We start from the raw sequence: 19,071 nt of genomic DNA, 5'->3' as shown, positions 1-19,071 counted from the left end.
AAGTAGATCCATTAAAAACTCTTGGCTGTTTGGGTTATTCTGAATGACAGGGAGTTTTTTTTCTGGAACTGCTGATTTTCAAAAGCCATTTTCCACTGCAGTGAGCAAACTAAATCCCATTCAATTCCATTTTATTGGGGTGGTGGCAAAAATCTCAGAGACATCTGCATGGACCGTTAAGGTTAAGTGAGATTATACTGTGTACATTGTTTTGTGACTGGGGTGACCTGACACTTTACTAAGCCTGCGTAGATTCATATGAGCTGGTCACTGAGTAGATCAACTGAATCACAGCTGGAGAACAGAAAGGCAGGGAAATGTGCCCAAGGTCACCTCCACCGTGTTAAAAAAGGGAGGAGAAAGTGATGCTCTTTCACTTCCAACACTGATTTGTTTCAGTCTGTGAATCAGACTAGAGGCCACAAGCTTCATTTCTAACCATTACGCCACGACTACATGTACTGTCCAACAAAAGGAACATCATTTGCTTTCCGGTTGCTTTTTTGGATTCATCAATGCCTTCATTGTAAAGCAGACTAATGTGTGTCAATATCTGATTTGCTTTAAGTAAACCAAGGGTCAGTTCCATTGTACATAAATCAAATGGAGGAAATTGGAGTGGCAAAAAGTCGGGCCAAATGTGAAGGAGAGTGGACAGAATTAGAAAATCGAGAGAGGTCCCAATCCGGTATCCATATTTGTATTCAATATGTGCTTCATGGACAATGTTAGTACGTGTTGTGCCTGGCTAAATCTTCTGTACTGAGTTTTGACAGGGAGGGACATTGAGAGAGAGGCAGACACAAGAGGAGAAGGAGTGTGTCTGTATATGTGTGTCTGTCTGAGTCTGTGTGACCGAAAAAGACAGGGAGGCTGGGAGGATGAGGGGTAGCAGAGACAGGGAGAGGCTCAGAGGACTGAACTGGGGTGTGACAGACAGACAGACAGAGAAGGGAGAAAAATAAAGGCAAAGGGGAGAAAATGAGTGATAGACAGCCAGTGAGCCGCAGAGATTGATAAAAGAGGACAGGAGTCAGAAAGAGAACCGGCAAGAGAGACCGGCAGCAACCCAGAAAGACGGTCTCACCTGATCTCTTGTTGTCTGTAGAACTGTAGAGTTCGCTGTAGAGCCTCCTGAACGGTCTGTGTCTGCAAGAAGAAGTGAAAATATTAGACAAGCATATGTGTTATTTGTGCACATTTGCATGCATTTAAGCGTCAAAACTGCACACATTCAGTAATTCCCAATAAAATCATTGAAATATATTACACACAAATTGGAGGCTTCATTATTTGGTGGTGTAAAAAGCTAACATAATGATAGTGTTTATAGATGAGGACACTTTCTAAGTAAATCAACATATATATTTGGTTATGGATCCATGGTTATTGCTGTAATGACCTGGTCATGGCCAGACTTCATGCACACCTGGACCATCTGAGCAGACGAAAAACCCTGCCAAAGTATCATCTGAAGCGTTATTTGCAGCCAAGACACATTCATATTTAACAGGCCTTTTTTCACAGAAGACATTTTGACATGTCATATAGTGGGAAAAGCACAGGTTTAAATAATCATATTAATGATGATTCCATGTAGTTGCTTTAGTTTCAGGATCCTGGCATTGTGCATGCTGGCTCACTGTCGCGGCTTACTGGAGCACTTGAATAGAACAGAGCCATCGTTAATGTTATTAATAACACTTGTGCTTTTCCTACTATGACAAGTCAAAATGTCTGCTGTGAAAGAGGTCTTCCATGGCGTAATTGCTGAGAAAAACTACAACTACTGTCATCAATTTCATTTTATATTTGTTAGTGCCATATAGAGGAGTTCTACTAATAGCCCAGTCTCCTTGGAAAAAGATAATTTACCCCCATCAAAACAGATCTTATTTGCATTTTGTAATTAATATTTCCTTTCCTTTCTGTTCTGCAAAAAATAATTATAAAGGACCCATTATGCTTTTGTGCTTTTTTCCTTTCCTTTAGTGTGTTATATCATTTTTCTGTGCATGTAAAAGGTCTGCAAAGTTGCAAAGCCCACGCAAAAGGGAGTTACTCTCTCTTTCTCTCGCCTTTTCTCCCGTAACATGGTGATGTCACCAAGTAGTGGGGGCAGCAGCTTCAGACAGAGGGTGATAAGAGGTGCTGCAGCACAGCCGGTATGAGAAAAATAAAGCATTTTTTGAACATTAAAGCATGTAAACATGTTCTAGTAGAAACCCCAAATACACGTATGTACCTGAGAATAAACATAATAGGTCCTCTTTAAAGTTGACAATAACTGTTTCCAGACGACCATAATGCACTCCTCGATAGTCTGTGTGCCTGTGAAGCTGCCGTATTTTGCGTTACTGACAGCCTAAGCTTAAGGAGGCGGGTCCAATGTGATTATCTGTGATACGGCTCAAATGCATGGCTGTAGTGACAATACTAGAACACAGTGTGCCAGCTGGAGAGGTCATTCTGAGGACTCCGCCCACTCTGGACAGACACAGGAGTGATTTTGTGTCTGTTTATAAAGAGACCGAGAGAGAAAGAGAGAGAGAGAAGTGAGGTTGTAGAGCAAAAACATGAGACAGTGAGAAATGAGAGAGACAGTGTGTGTGTGTGCAGTCAGAGAACAAATCTACATATGTGTCAGTCAGCAGGGATCTTAAAAGGTGAATGCAGTTCATTCACTATCAGGTTAAATAAGAATTAGTCGTCATATTGTGGCTAACAAATGTACCAGTTTATGTCCATATCCTCAACAACAGACAATACTGTAGCAGTCAGAGCCACACCTGCTGATACAAAAATATCTTCATTTTAAGCTACAGTGAGTCGTCAACTTAGCAACAACAGGAGCAAGATGGGCACTGATAAGCTAAAAAATACCCCGTGGGCCACATTTTCACAGTCTATTTGTGAGTAAAAACTCCCCGTCACCTCTCTATCCCCCACGTACACGTTTGTTGCATTTGTAAAAACAGAAATGGTGTTTTCTCATGACAATCCTCCTCTTACTGTGTCCTTGATTCAGCTACTCATTTACCACAGAACATGCACATTATAGTGTGTGCGCACACAAGATTCCTACAACACGACCAAACACACAGGCACTAGCTGTTATCAGCCACACATGCACACAATGTGCAAACATACTGTACACATACATCATCATTAGTCTGCATTGTTGCAATCGCAGGCATGTTTACTGTACACACAATTCGATACCCCATCGGACATAATCTAAATCAGTCGCACACACGAACCTGCTTAGATGTCTAAAGGCTAGTAGATCTCCTGGTTTTTAGGATAAACACATCTACACCGAGAGGATTTAATAAGGACAAAATAAACATAACATGGTAAAACAGAATTAATAATTTAAATATTTTCATGTAACTGAATAGATATTTTAAATTCATGGTAAGGATGATCGTGTGTAGACGGGAGAAATGTCATGTACGGGAAGATTAGAAAAACTACATTTCAGGTCGAGAGTTTAAACTCAAACTTTCTCTTTTAAGACACACTCTCCTCTCCTCCTGCTCTTTCTCTAGTTCCCTGTGGTCTTTATCCAAACCACTCTGTCTCTTTTGTTTGCTCTGTTTCTTTACCTTGGGAGGGGAGCACAATCTCACCAATCCTCGCTCCATTCCTCTTGCTCTGTTGCTCTGCATTGCTTTCTTTCCCAGTGAGGTTCAGTCTTACTGTACTGTATGTGAACCTGCCTCTCCCGTCTGTCTGTGTGACGGATTCCTTCCCCCCTTTTTATTGCATCTTCCTCCTCCAAATTTCCATTAGCATGAACTGGTTTGGTCTATGGTCACAGAGCAGTGGGTACCGGTGCTTCAGCGCAGTTGGAAAGCTGCCACCACTGTTAAAGAGGATAGAAACTCATACACCAGATGAGACCCTGCAAGATAAATCCCAGCATGAGACGCATCAGGCCTCTCTGTCAGGGAGGAGGCTAGTAATAAAGCAGGTACAAAGAAAACAATTCTGTTGCAATCTGCTTTGTATCAGGATTTTTGAGGCCAGGAAAAAGCAGATGGCCGATGTACTTCTGCGGCAGCCTAGTCGGCTACTTTTGCATGGACGATGTGCTGTTCTGTGGCGTACAGTATGATTGGCCAGGATTACTTCTGTTGCGCATCTCGTACATTGTTAAATGCCACTCTTGCAAACCATTAATGTTAGTGCATGTTCTCGGGGTAGTGTGCGATTTTACTTCATGAATGGATGGTTAAGTGGCTGGATTATTTGGAAGAGAGAACGCCAAATTGGTACAGTAAGCAAGTTAAAGTAACAGTGAAGGATTTATTTTTCTCCCTGTCTGCCTGTCTTGTATCTGGGACAAAGAGTTGATAGTGTTGCGTTGTATATTCGAGAGATAACTTTTTTTCTCCCCCTCTACCTTGACTTTGTGTATGGAGCCTCAATGCAAAACGGGGATGTACGTCCCTGCATAATCGGCCATACCGATTAATCAGTCTGCCTCTAATTGTCAGCGGTATAATGCAGCCGAGCATGGGACATGGCAGGGGTGAATATGTTGTCCCCCCCTGACTATGCAAAAGATTTGGTATCTAGCTGTTGTTCCCTACAAAGGTTGAATGCACTTACTGTAAATCGCTTTGGACAATTGTATCTGCAAAATGAATGTAAGGTAACGCAAAATAGATGCATGACCTAAACAGTTCAGTGTGCTATTTGTCATGATAATGCTGTAATTATGCTCTGCACGGGGGTTACTTGGATACGTTGGTCTGGCTTTTTCTTTTATACTTTATGTATGGGACAGGAGTTGCGAGTCAACGCGTAGTTGAGATTTGGGAGGTGTGCGCGTCGACTCCTCTGCAACATACGGTTATACATAACACTCTTCACTGCGTTGGTTCACAGAGACATTTATGTGTGCCTTCGGAGAAGGATAATTCCATTTTAATTAGTGAAGGGAATTCTGGCCACTTGGGGAGACAATTATGTATTTTTAAAATCAATAAGAAGGAAAACATGCAAGTTGTAAGCATTTCAGTACATTTATAACAACACTGAGACTTAGTTACTTGTCTCCGCTTCAATATCAACTGTCCAATAAATGCACAAATGCAGCGAGTTATTCATAACAAATCAATTTGATTTATAAAGAAACAAGCCAAGTTATTTCAAAATTTGTGAATCATGAAATGATTTTCATTATTTGCACTGATGGTATAATAGAGAGCAAATTGCAATGAAAGGTACATTTTTATATTATCACCACTTTATGCAGACAAACAACATGTTTTACAATCATTTTTGCTATATATTGATTGTGTAGTTATGGCGTGTTGCTCATGTCACCTTCCAAAATATATACTGGTATGTTGTTTTCTCCTCTGGTAGTAAATGAAATCACTTCAACAGGTAAACTCATGCAAAGCGAAGTGGAGAAATTTACATGAAAACAGCCAGCATGTGTACACATACAGCACAATGACCAAACTGCGTATTTAACTAAAAGCAAGTTAGAAATACTCTGTATAGTCACTGGTCCCTGGGATGTGGATTTACCAGCAGACACACATTAGCACACTCGCACAATTGTCTCACACTTTTCATATTTGTGGCCAATACTCGTGGCCTTTTGATCAGTGCCATGGGTCACTAAGCTAATGGCCACCTTCTATGTGTACACACGAAACTGAGAGAGGGAGAGGGACAGAAAATTAATGTTTGCACACATGTAAATGTGTGTGTGTGCGGTTGCTTCTGGGTCAGTGTGGTCAGGGTGAAGACAACCACAGAGAGCTTGCTCTGTTCTCTCTGTCACGGTCCATTGCAGTCAACAACAGACACTGACACTGCACGCAGCCACTGTGTGTGTGCGAGTGTGTGTGTGAGAGAGAGAGAACAAAAAAGATGATAAACAATGATAGAGTGGATATACAGTATACAATATGTGTCTATTAGCTAATTTGCTGGTGTATGTTCATACTTGGCATTATTTCCTTTTATGGCACCATCACTAAAAATGTCTTTAAAGCTGTTTAAGCTGCTCTATCACAGTCCAGCCTAACACACACACAAACACCCTTCAGACACTGAAAAAAGACCTTGGACAGTTATCCTTTCCCCGTCCCTGTGACCAAAGCACAACACCATAATGACCCTGACATATTTAGATAAAAAAAGGCTCCACTAATGATACCCAACTGATTACTGTAATTGCACTTGTAGGCAAACAAAATCATACTTGCACGTACACTCACACAGCTCCACAGTGCTAGATATCATCATCATGGAGTGTTATACAAACCTGTCTTTAAGCGTTCCCTCTGCCCTATTTTTTCACAGATCTATTAAAGATCAGGGCCAGTAAGAGCCTACAGCTGAGAGCTGAAGTTGGCTCTCAGTGGTCCTCTCCAATATACACCAACTTCAGATTTTTTAGCTGTGCTGTTGAATTTCATTATTTTTGCGAGGTTGTGTGTGCCGAGGCAGTAAAAAAAAAAAGGCTGACAATCACTGCTTTCCTATATCGACTTCTCTGCAACATCTACAGTATTTCTCCCAGGAATGGACCACAGCGTCTGAGCAATTGCGATTTGGAGAAAGCTATTCCCACAACCTCCTGTAATCTGATGAAAACACACACAGCAGTGCTCTTATTGTGTGGGGAACCAACATAAATAAACCTGGAACCCAATGTGAGCTCAAAACTCCTAGATTAGAAGCAATGAGTAGAGCACAAAAACTGTTTCTATGTTTTATTAATCCATCTACCTATCTATCAACCCACTTTTATCTCTCTCGACAGTGATGGAGCACTGTACATTGACTGCGGATCACTTCTGTTTTATGGCTTTATTTTTCATTTCTTCTCATGGACCATAGCTGTTGCTGTTGCTTTTCTTTGAACAAGACTAAAGAAATTTATAGACATAGTGTTGATGAAGCCTTAAAGCTGCAGTAGGCAGTTTAATTTTGGCATCATTGGGCCAAAAAATCCATAATAACCTTTCAGCATGTTGTAATTCAAGTGCTCTGAGAGATAACTAGACTTCTGCACCTCCTCATGGCTCTGTTTTCAGGCTTGAAAAAATCTAGCTTGTGACGGGAGATCAGCCGGAGCAAGTTTGACCGTTTGATCGGAGTTCACACGTGATTGACAGCTGCTCAGAGACAGTAGGCTCCAGTAGTATAACGTCTGTACATGTTGCTCTTTCTACAGGTGGCCAGTGAGACGATTACATTGAGATTCTCATGTTGCTCTGTTTTTGTTAGATTAGATGTGTAAATAGGCAGTTGTTGGCTAAAATGTTGTTAACTGTAAATAGTTGATAATATGAAAAAAAAAAAAAAAAAAAAATTCACTTTGTATTTACCAGAGTTTGTCAGTTTTAAATAGGGCCAAAAATGTATGTCACTGGTTGTAGGCTACTTTACATTTTTACGTGATATTGGTGAGTTTTTATCCTTTGTAAAAAAAAAGAATAATAATTAAATTAAATAAAAGATATAGGGCTGTCAAAGTTGATGCGATAATAACATGTTTACCCAAATTCATTCTAACGGCACTAATTTCTTTAATGCGTTAACGCAAAATATTTCGGAGGTTGTCGGGCTCAGTTTTAAAGGAAAAAACTGTCATGGCCATTTTCAAAGGGGTCCCTTGACCTCCGACCTCGAGATATGTGAATGGAAATGAGTCCCATGGGTACCCACGAGTCTCCCCTTTACAGACGATAATCACATGCTGTTTTGGTCAAGTCATAGTCAAGTCAGCACACTGACACACTGACAGCTGTTGTTGCCTGTTGGGCTGCAGTTTGCCATGTTATGATTTGAGCATATTTTTTATGCTAAATGCAGTACCTGTGAGGGTTTCTGGACAATATTTCTTTTTTTTTTTGTTAATTGATTTCCAATAATAAATATATACATACATTTGCATAAAGCAATCCAATTTGCCCACTCCCATGTTGATAAGAATATGAAATACTCGACAAATCTCCCTTTAAGGTACAATTTGAACCGATAAAAAATGTGCGATTAATTTGTGATTAATCATGATTAACTATGGACAATCATGCGATTAATCACGATTAAAAATAAAAAAATAAAAACATATTTGACTGAATTCTGGTGTCTGTGGATATTGCCAGGTAATCTCTGTTCACGCCAGAAGAAAGTTAACTACTAAACTAAACTAGGTCAGATCTGTATCCTCACATCTTTGGTATTTCCTTTTGCAGTTATACAGGAATTTGACTTCCTTCACATTTTGACCAGTATGTTATTGTTGCCCAACTCCATAACAGGGGCCACATTACAGGCGATGCAATAAAACTGATTTAACGTACCATCACAAATAATTATGCTATAGCAAATGCCCTAATCACGCGTCATCTATCACAATTGCACTCTGTTCTAATAGCTGGTTTATTACATTACAGCCTGTAATACAACGGCGACACACAGAAACAGGCTCGCTCGTCTACCTCTCACATCATTACATATACACAGACAGAGCATGGGCATCTCTCTCTCTCTCTCTCTCTCTCTCTCTCACTTGCTCCCTCACAACAACATATTTATTATATAATCTGCCAGATGATTCAGGCTATCAGAATTGAAGGATGAAAAGAGGCTTTTTTTTTTCATAGACAGCACAGCACTGATATGAGAGAAAAGGCATTGTCTGGGATTTTGGACGATCATAGCCTGTGGTGGAATATAGCTTGAATGATCTTTGTGTTCTTCCTCAACTTTGGAGACAGCTGTGTGGGATGGAATAAATGCCTCTGGCTGTTTGGTCCTCATATTGACTGATTCTCAAAAAAAATATTGACCAACAGTCATTGATTTGGTCTATAATGTCCAGCTCTAAGTGTACACAGAATGACAAACAAACTAATACATTTTAACCGATTTTTAGAAGAATGCTCTACAAATACATGGTAAAACTATTTTAATTTAGTTATATCCTCGTGAGACCCAGCCCATTGACATGTGTCCTCTGTAGTGGACATTTTGTCCACATGCATATCCTCTTACTCTTTTGACTTACTCTATCAACCCCTGGTGTATTGTAAAGAGGACATCGTGGGCTTTCCAGTGAGATGGCATGTGGGTTTTTAATCAAGTTGAATGTATTCTTGGTTTAATATCACTCTGCGGCCATAATCTGTTCATTTTTTTAGTCTTTTCACACTGAAATGGTCCTGTGGTCCACTACAGTGGACGTGCTGTAAAATAAAAAATAAAGTTCAAAAAGCCTAAATTGTAAGATTTTCTTTTGCTCATATAGGACCCTTATTTAGGAGGTGCCTTTATGAATATGGCACTATACAACTCAGGGGATATTTATTTATACACTGTAAACAATTGCTGTTAATTTACAGCAGGATTGTAACAGTATTAACCTGTTATTGCTAAAAACAGTACTTTACTGTCAAAACAAAAGAAAACCTGTTAAATTACGCTCATAGGCCGTTTTTTAACTGAACTACAATGCATTCTTAAAAAACAGCACTTTACTGCTGAGCAACTGTCTAAAGTATCATCAGTAACAGTTTCATGCAGTATTTTTTTAATTCTGGGACCTGATCTGAACATGTGAGGCTTGTACATTGTACATGATTGTAAAATCAGTGAATTAGCTTTATTGTTCTTCACTCACATGTTGTTCTGGTTTGCATTCTGTGCTTGTAGCCAGCTATAGACAGACATTTTGGGAAAAGTGTCAACAAGTCCTAACTAGTGCCTTTAATTGTATTTAGTGCGACTATTCCTATGTCTGTAACCTGCTAAGTCTATTCATCTAGGTACAAAAATAATGTTTATTAAAATGCATGTAAAAAATAAATAGTGCATTAAAACAAATCAGTAAGATAATGTAAAAGAAAGGTGAAAAACAAAAATACAGTTCAAACTGTATTTTTCATTAACCCTGCTGCCAGTTCTTTACTGTTATTTTACTGGGAAATTCTTAACAGTGCAGGAGATGTCTTTATGAATATGGCACTACACAACTTAGGGGATATTTATTTATATTTTTATAACACTGAGCTGGAGGCCTACCGTGGGTGATGTCAGTCTCCTCAGGCTCTCCCCCAGCGAGTCCAGGTTCACCCGTCTCCTCCTGGTGGCCCTCTTGTGGAGGGGTCCACCAGGCTGCTGCTGCTGCTCCGCCGGGCACACCGGCCTCTCGGCCGGGCTGCGGCCGTTCCAGAGCGTCGTTCTGCGGGCTGAGTGGAAGGAGGAGAAGGGGCATCCTCGGTTCTCCTCCGCCGGCGGCTCCAGCCCGCCGTCCCCTCCTCCTCCACCGTCTCCCCCGGGGCTTTCCAGCCCGCAGTCCGAGCCCACCGAGCTGCTGAACGACTCCGAGGAGATCTTGCGCGACGACGAGGACATGGTTGTGGTGGTGGTGGTGGTGGTGGTAGTGAGGAAGAAGAGGAGGAGGAGGATGGTGATGGTGACAGTGTTGAGGATGGTGATGATGCTGCTACAGTCGGTTCACGTCCACCTCTACGCCGGGGAGTCATCAGATAGTGGAGGGGGTGAGGGTGAGTGAGGGTGAGGAGGGGGGTGAGGTCTGTCTGTGTAATTATGTATGCATATGAGATGTGTGTGTGTGTGTGTGTGTGTGAGATAATGCCAAGTCTATGTGTGCATATGAGATATGTGCGTGTGAGACTATTCAGCTTGGAGAGAACAGGAGCACTAACGGCACGCAAACATTTATGTAAGGGGGGAGGAAGAGGAGGAAGAGGAGGAGGAGGTGATGGTGGGGGTCTCGACTCTTATAATAAACCGTCCTCTCTTATAATGAACCGTCCTCTCTTATAATGAACCGTCCTCTCTTATAATGAACCGTCCTCTTATAATAAACCGTCCTCTCTTATAATGAACCGTCCTCTTATAATAAACCGTCCTCTCTTATAATGAACCGTCCTCTCTTATAATAAACCGTCCTCTCTTATAATAAACCGTCCTCTCTTATAATAAACCGTCCTCTCTTATAATAAACCGTCCTCTTATAATAAACCGTCCTCCTTTACTCCCCAACAACAACAAACACTCTCCAAATAAAAAATAAATACAAAAAAATAGAGAAACCCTTGCAACTATTTTTTTTAGCTGTTATATATGGTGGACTCTTGACGCAACTATGCTGAAGTAGACATCAGCCTACCTGAACTGACGAAATTGCAAAAAGGTCGTCAAAAACAGACATGTTTGGTCCAGCGCGCTGATTCCGACACATGTTCCTCTCTCACACGCGCTGATTATTTGGGCATCTGGTTGAATGTGGCGTCTCCTCTTTTTCTCCCCACTTTGCAGAGGGAGAGAAATTCCCAAAGTCACGGCAGATGTGGTGACAGCTCCCCTCCTCTCTTCTCTTCTTCTCCTCCGTCCCTTCTCCTCCTCCTCCTCCTTGTCCTCTGCGACAGCGCGTCTCCTGTCTGTCTGCCAGATGACCGTCCTCTCATCATTCCTCCATCTTCCACTTGAATACTCCTTCACCACTATACTGCTGCTGCTGCTGCTCTGGGCTTTTTGGTTTTGTCGTATATTTGGTCGTCGCTTTGAGTGTGCGTGCGGGCAAAGAGGTGTGCTGCTGGAGTAGAGGTTGCGCGAGATGTGGCACGAGGAGCGCGCGCGGTGTCAGCCAACAAGCAGCACGCACCGGTGATGTTCTGAGCGCTCTGCCGAGCTCGCGCTGTGAAGTATACGCACCAGCAGCAGCACGCTGTTGTGCGTTTTAGTTGGACAATAAACCACAACCAATCAGAAGATGGAGGGATAGATGGATGGATGGATGGATGGATGGATTGATAGATGGATGGATGGATAGAAGGATGGATGGATGGGTAAAAGGATGGATAGAAGGATGGATAGATGGATAGAAGGATGGATGGATGGGTAAAAGGATGGGTAAAAGGATGGATAGAAGGATGGATAGATGGATAGAAGGATAGATGGATGGATAGAAGGATGGATATATGGATGGATGGGTAAAAGGATGGATAGATGGATGGATAGATGGATAGAAGGATGGATGGATGGGTAAAAGGATGGATAGATGGATAGAAGGATGGATAGATGATAGATGGATAGATGGATGGATGGGTAAAAGGATGGATGGATGGATAGAAGGATGATAGATGGATGGATAGATGGATAGATGGATAGATGGATGGATAGATGGATAGATGGATAGATGGATAGAAGGATGGATAGATGGATAGATGGATGGATAGATGGATAGAAGGATGGATAGATGGATAGAAGGATAGAAGGATGGATAGATGGATAGATGGATGGATGTATAGATGGATAGATGGACGGATGGACAGACAGACAGACAGACAGACAGACAGACAGATAGATAGATAGATAGATAGACAGACAGATAGACAGATAGATAGATAGATAGATAGATAGATAGATAGATAGATAGATTCTCTGGGTAAGTTGGGTAACAACTATTTTATTATCATAATTGGTGGCATTTCCAGTACTTAGGGCACAAATAAGGCACATCCTTGGTGTCATGAGTCCAAATTACCCCTGCCTAAAATAATTTACACTAACCACCAAAAACTATGGCCTGTGAAATTTTTAATAACTTCATTTTTTTCTATCTATTTTATGTACATATCTAGCTTAACAATTATATTTTCCATTTATCCTCCTTTGGTCTAAATGTTGAAATGCTGTTTAAAACCAAATCCAAATCCCTTTTATATATTTTTGTTTATTGTAATATTTTTGCCCAGACACAATACTGAAGACAAGTCCTCATAGTCCTCATCCCCAAAAGTCCCACATTCACTGCATGCTTATACTATTCTTGCATTTATATTTAACACACTTCTCAGAAGCATTTTGTATTTTTTTGTATTTACACTGTGGTTATATATTGTATGTGTTTGATTCACATATTTGTACATATTTCTTATATTTCAAATTTCTTATTTTTTCTTATTTTTATTCCCTATATATATTGTGTTATATATTGTAGCATTATGTATCATTTACATGTTACATACTCCTTTATTTCTATTTTCTTACATTTCTTTAAGCTTTTATATAAGAGCAGCTGTAATGTCCCAATTTCCCCCCGGGGATCAATAAAGTACTTCTGATTCTGATGACTGTGTCAAGACGTCACTTTAGTCTTTAAGTCATTTATATATTAGTTTATATTGTGCACATGGTGCATATTCCCAAAGTAAATATAGTAAATAAAGCAAGCTGACACACCGTATAATATAATATATATACAATGTATTCCATCATATTAAAGGGATAGTTCGGGTGTTTTGGAGCGGGGTTGTATGAGGTATCAGTAGGTGCATTACTTACAGTAGGCTAGATGACAGTGGGTGTGCACCCAGCATTGAGAAACAGACAGGAGCACCGGACCCGGACCAAAGCAATACAGTACTGTGGACGGGGACGGCAGAAAAATGCATTTTAGCCACCTAAAATAAAGGCTCACCTAAAAAAAAATGTATATTTGTTTAAATGGACGGTATATTTTGAATACTTTCCGACGCCGAACTGAACTGAAAGTGAAATGTATCTATACTCTGGTGGCTTTGTAGAGAGCATGGATAAGTTTAACTTTCAGTTCAGTCCCCGTCGGAAAGGAAAAGGAAAAGGCTGTCTGACGGCAAGATAAAGCAGCGAAAATATTCTAAATATAGAGTACACTTAAACAGATATCGATATTTCAGGTGAGCATTTCTTTTAGGTGGCTAAAGTACTTTTTTCTGTTGTCCCCGTCCACAGCAGTACATTGCTTTGCTCCGGTGTCGGTACTCCCGTCTGTTTCTCCAAGCTCGAGGCGTGCCGACCGTCTTCTACTGTAAGTAATACGCCTACTATGGATAAGTACCTCATACAACCCCACTTCAAAACACCCAAATTATCCCTTTAAGACTCTGAGATATGGTTGAAAACTCTAAAGAAAACAAGCAAGAGGACCTTGAGTCAAGATTGTTTTGACAAACTACTGTTTCCAAGGTCTAGAATACACTTTCATGGAGCATGCTAAAATCATAACAGCTCACATGTGAACAGATCCATCTCCATGGCAACTGAGGTAACTCCATCAGCTGATGACGACAACGTAATACGGTTAAAATTGCATGGAGAAAAGCCAAGTGGGCCTTCATTATGGATCGTTTTGTAAAAATATTATTCCAGTATAGGAGTACTGGTTAATCTCTTGGACTCTGCACATAATGCAACTGCCATGTGCTGTGTGCAACATACTTAATGAGAATTTGCAGGTAGCATGCGAGGGTGAGGAGGATCAATAGGGGCCCAACAACAAATGGTTGCCCTGGGGCCAACTAACACATTAATCCGGCCATGTCTGTGGGGCTACATCAGGTTATTATATTCCTGTTTATTTCTCCATAGTGTCATTTACAGTTTCCCATCACGCTGACATCTTGGCAGGCGACAAACAGCTGATTGTTCCTCAATTAACTAACAGGAAATGGCAATTAAGCAATATCAACAGCACAACAAACAACAGTCATGGCCAATAAGCAAAGTTCATGGCAATGTGCCAAATGTGTCCAACATGGGCATTCAAGGACACATATGGCTCCACAGGCAGGTAATGGAGCTGGCAGCAGTGGTTCCACGCTTGTTGCCTCCCATCAGAGAACAGAGTGATGCTCATGTCCGGCACTAATCACGGCCATGACCTTGACCTCGATTGGCATGTTCATTGAGGGCCTCAAAGGGACAAGCAGAGAGAGAGACAATGAAACGGACATGATGCATCATGCAAGTGCATGGATGTCCCCATGCGCGCACACACACAGTGTAATTTCCTGGAGGTGTCTACTAATTCATTTGACTTTCTGGAGCAGCATGACCCCAATACATTGCATAGAATTTAGCTCCTTCTCTCCCTCTAACACACACCCACACACTCTCTTTCTCTCACACGTAGCCTGCACTAACACACCGCACACACACTCTAACACACAGTCTCTGTCTCTCTTTCCTTATCTGGTCGCTTGCTCTCAGCAATCAGTCTGCCGTCCATCAGTAATAATGTGAGCATTTAATAAAGCCAACACCGCAATGGAATAAAATACTGTTACAGCGAAGATAAGCCCGATAGCAGGCAGCTATCTCTAGCTGAGTGCAGACAGGGCAACAGCTCAGTAACTGTGCAGTCATGGAATAAGAATAAAAGGCACCTCCTCTCATTCAATGGTTACATCTGACATGGATGACATACAATTTTAATAACATTGCCATGGAAATGAAGTGTGGAGCAGAGCAGACCCTGAGTCTCTGTGGCATTGCTCCTTATAACTGAACTAGAGCTGCAACTAGAGTGATCAATGACAATCGATTAGTTGTCAACTATTAAATTAATCGCCAACTATTTTGATGATTGATTTGAGTCATTTTTTAAGAAGAAAAAAAAGTAAAAATTCTCTGATTCCAGCTTATTAAATGTGAATATTTTCTGATTTCTTTACTCCTCTATGGCAGTAAACTGTATATCTTTGAGTTGTGGACAAAACAAGACATTTGCGGACTTCATCTTGGGCTTTGAGAAACGCTGATTGACATTTTTCACAATTTTTCTGACATTTTATCGACCAAACAACTAATGGATTAATCAAGAAAATCAACAACATATTAATCGAAAATGAAAGTCATCGTTAGTTGCAGCCTTAAACTGAACTGGATTGGTCAAACCATTGGGTTTATTATGGTAACCTTCATGCGCTCGTCCATATGATTGTGTATGTTATAACAGATACGATGAGTAATATTTCCTAATGATGATAGTCAATTATTTAGAATGTGTCCTATACCTTTTCTGCAGTAACATACCATTTTGTGCACATTGCAAATCTTTATTTTATGATATTATATGGTATGACTGATCAAAACATTTAATCCAAATAAGCAATGTAAAGGTTCAGGAGTTTTCTTTTGCCTGGGATGGTTAATAAACTGAATCAGACCCATTCCAAAGCAAAAGCAACATTACCTTTAAGCCAGATATATAAATAGTTTAAAGTAAGTTTTAAAATATTAAGCAATAAATTTGATAGCATTGCGGAAAATAAGACTACATATACAAGAGAAGGAGAAAATAACTTGCATGTTTTGCAGACAGATTTACAGTGTCATCTCATGTACAACCCTGCATATTTAAATGGAGTCTAACACACACGTACTGTATACCGGAACATGCACTCACACATACGCAGCTATTTCAAATAAATCAGTGCAAAAAGGGGAAAAACCCATATATAGACAAAACCATCCAGGACCCAACACACATATTTTTAAGTTGACTTTAAGCTTGCAAAATCTGAAAAAAAAAAACTGTGTAGTTGTGGAATGCAGGAAGATAAGAGGTTCAGCCCGGTGACACACACCAGTGAGTCAAAACCAGGTTTTCCCCAGAGATAAGCAGACAGTCATACAGACACACTCAAACACAAAACACAATTGTACATTCATCCACTGCCTGCAACACCGCACACAGAGACGCACACAACTTGAGCATTTTAATGCTGTGTACTACTCACTAGAGCTTTTAGATATTTTAGTTCTTCTGTGTGCGTTAGCAAGTATGTCAGTTTCAATTTTGTGACACAGAAGACATTGTATTATTGCCTCATCTTTCTGTCAAATTTAGGCCTCCTGCCTACTAGTGACGCAGAATGACTATAAAGAAAAGAAACCTGAAGCCGAGCAAGCAAATGAGTAAATGAAAAAAAAAGCTACAGGACGATGAAACAGCATGGTGTGTGTGTGTGTGGGGGGATTGCAAAAAAAAAACCTCTAGAAAAGACATATGTGTGTGTGAGTGGCAGAGACAGGGAGAGAAAAATGGCTGTCCCGGTCATAAATCTGCCCCCAGCCAATCTAATTGGCCATAACCATATATCACTCCACGCCACTCTGTTGCTATTAACCATGAACCTACAGCCTCTCTGTCACTTGTGTGATATAAATAACCTGCTGTACTGTCCCAGGGGGCGGTTTCAAAAGGTACAAATCGGGTTAAAGAGTAGCAAATTGTATGTTGTGGTGTTACACTAAAAACTGAATTACAGATTCAGTAGAATTTCCTGAAAATTACCACATTATGATCTGACCTTTGAATACACATTGTGATTATGGGATGTATTGTTGGCGGTTACATCATGTTCAAGCGGCGTGCAACAGAGGTGGCTGAGAAACTGAATTACTGCTGACTTATGATGGAACTGACCCTCTGATGCACATATTAATCATAAATAATCCACAGTCCATTGACTGCCTAGCAGCCGAGACACTATGGCTTGCTGTTCTTTACAATGAAACAGATTTTACCGAGGTGATGATGTTATAATAATAATAATAATAAACAACAATAATAATAAATAACAATATACATATCTTCCTGATCAGGGAAATTAATTTCTTCCATGCTTTGGATCCTTCAAGTAAAGGACATTCTCCCTGCTCTCATCAGATCATGTACCTCTCTTCTTCCCACTCAAAAAAGTTTACTTTTAGCAAACACTCTTGTTCAATGTGACGTGGAATTAGTGCAAATTGAGGAGTATTGTTAATTATTAAAAAGACTACGAGAGCCAACATTTCACTCCTGTGGATTGAACAATAGTGCAGGGCGATGGCCTTTTTCCTTCTATAAAGTAGAAGGAAATGGAAAAAATACTTTCCCATATATATTGAAATCACACAAGGGGCAGAAAGTCATGAAATTGTAGAGAAAGATGCTCATAGGAGGTTTAAAATGTACCACAAATGATTATTATAGATACAGATTATTTTACATATATTAACAAATTACTGACTACAGAAGCTACCCGTGGGATCTATTCTGACTCTCCCAGATAGTGTCTCCTTTAGGTTTCTGATTAATTCCCCCTAATTCGACTCCATCCATCTTTTGCGCCATTTGCCCCGCAGTCTCTGAGCAGTTGTCAATCACTCAGAAAATCCAATAAAATGGTCAAACTAGGAGAGCTGATCAAATATGAATCAATATTCTGTCACTGTAGTTTGACCATGTGATCGGGGTTCGCAAGTGATTGACAGCTGCCTCTGTTAAATGAACAGCCAGTAGGAACACTCTCTCTGAAATGTCCTGTGATTGGCCAAAGCTAGATTTTTTAAAGGCTGGAAACAGAGCCATGAGAAGGTGCAGAAGTCTAGTTATCTCTCAGAACACTTGAAAAGTTATGGATTTTTTTTTCCCCAATGATGCCAAATACTTTCTGCTTACTGCCACTTTAAGGAGAACTCTCTCCAGTAACTTTCAGACAGCAGTGAGACAATCCTGATTCTGACATTTTTTTCCCCTGTGACCACATATGCACAAGTAATGCATTAAAAAGTCAAGTCAATAAAAGTCAAAAATCTCCATCTTTTGTGATTCACATAAATTCAGCACTAACCAGCTGCACCTATGCACCACATGGTGTCTGAGATGACACCTGAAAATAAGGTGGGTCTCCGAAGTGATGAGCTAATCAAAGAGCCAATAGCTGAAAAAAAAAAAAAAGATGAGGTCGCATGCCAGAGCAAGGTGGCTGATTGCTCATGTATACACTTGCACATGTGGCTGTGATGACACTGAAACCTCTTAGAATGAAACGACAGCTACATCATGGGGCCACAGAGTAAGAAATTAAATGTCAGGGCAGGAGAGCAGGTAAGGGCTGGCAAGAGAAGCGTGAAAACAGGGGGTATGACACACACACGGCTCCAATTCTGGTTCATAGATGTTCCTCAATCCACCAACCTATAGCTGTAAGAGTGATATTAAGTGAGAGAATTTATCAATGAAGTCACAACATGTTTGTTTGAAATGCAATAGCACACTCTTACATGTTTGTTTGTACAAACTAACACAAAACTATCCCCTAGAGTCTTATTTGATACTGAAATATCTTCAAAGACTACACACAAATCACAGTGTTTAGATCTTAAGGGCATTTTCAACATAAAGAAAAGGTGATATGAAACAATTTTTGGTATGGTTATGCAACAGAAAAATAATGATGAATAATACATGAA

At 40.4% G+C, this 19,071-nt stretch overlaps 1 protein-coding gene across 2 annotated transcripts in view; it reads right to left on the bottom strand.

Annotated features, from left to right (window-relative positions):
• Positions 1-10,606, bottom strand: part of gucy1a2 (guanylate cyclase 1, soluble, alpha 2) — a 43,548-nt gene extending 32,942 nt beyond the window's left edge. The window contains exons 1-2 of one of the 2 annotated variants that reach the window (XM_037774902.1): positions 10,060-10,606; positions 1,088-1,149 (exon numbers count right to left, since the gene is read on the bottom strand). In XM_037774902.1, coding sequence (XP_037630830.1) covers positions 1,088-1,149; positions 10,060-10,392 — 395 coding nt within the window. In that variant the 5' untranslated portion in view covers positions 10,393-10,606. Of the gene's footprint in view, positions 1-1,087; positions 1,150-2,245; positions 2,341-10,059 lie in introns of those variants that run through there. The other variant, XM_037774903.1, reaches the window with a different exon arrangement.
• Between the last annotated feature and the right edge of the window lie 8,465 nt (positions 10,607-19,071).

Source organism: Sebastes umbrosus, chromosome 7 (assembly GCF_015220745.1).
Source record: "Sebastes umbrosus isolate fSebUmb1 chromosome 7, fSebUmb1.pri, whole genome shotgun sequence".
In the NCBI taxonomy this organism is placed as follows: Eukaryota; Metazoa; Chordata; class Actinopteri; order Perciformes; family Sebastidae; genus Sebastes; species Sebastes umbrosus.
This window is presented reverse-complemented; position numbering and strand designations above follow the sequence as displayed.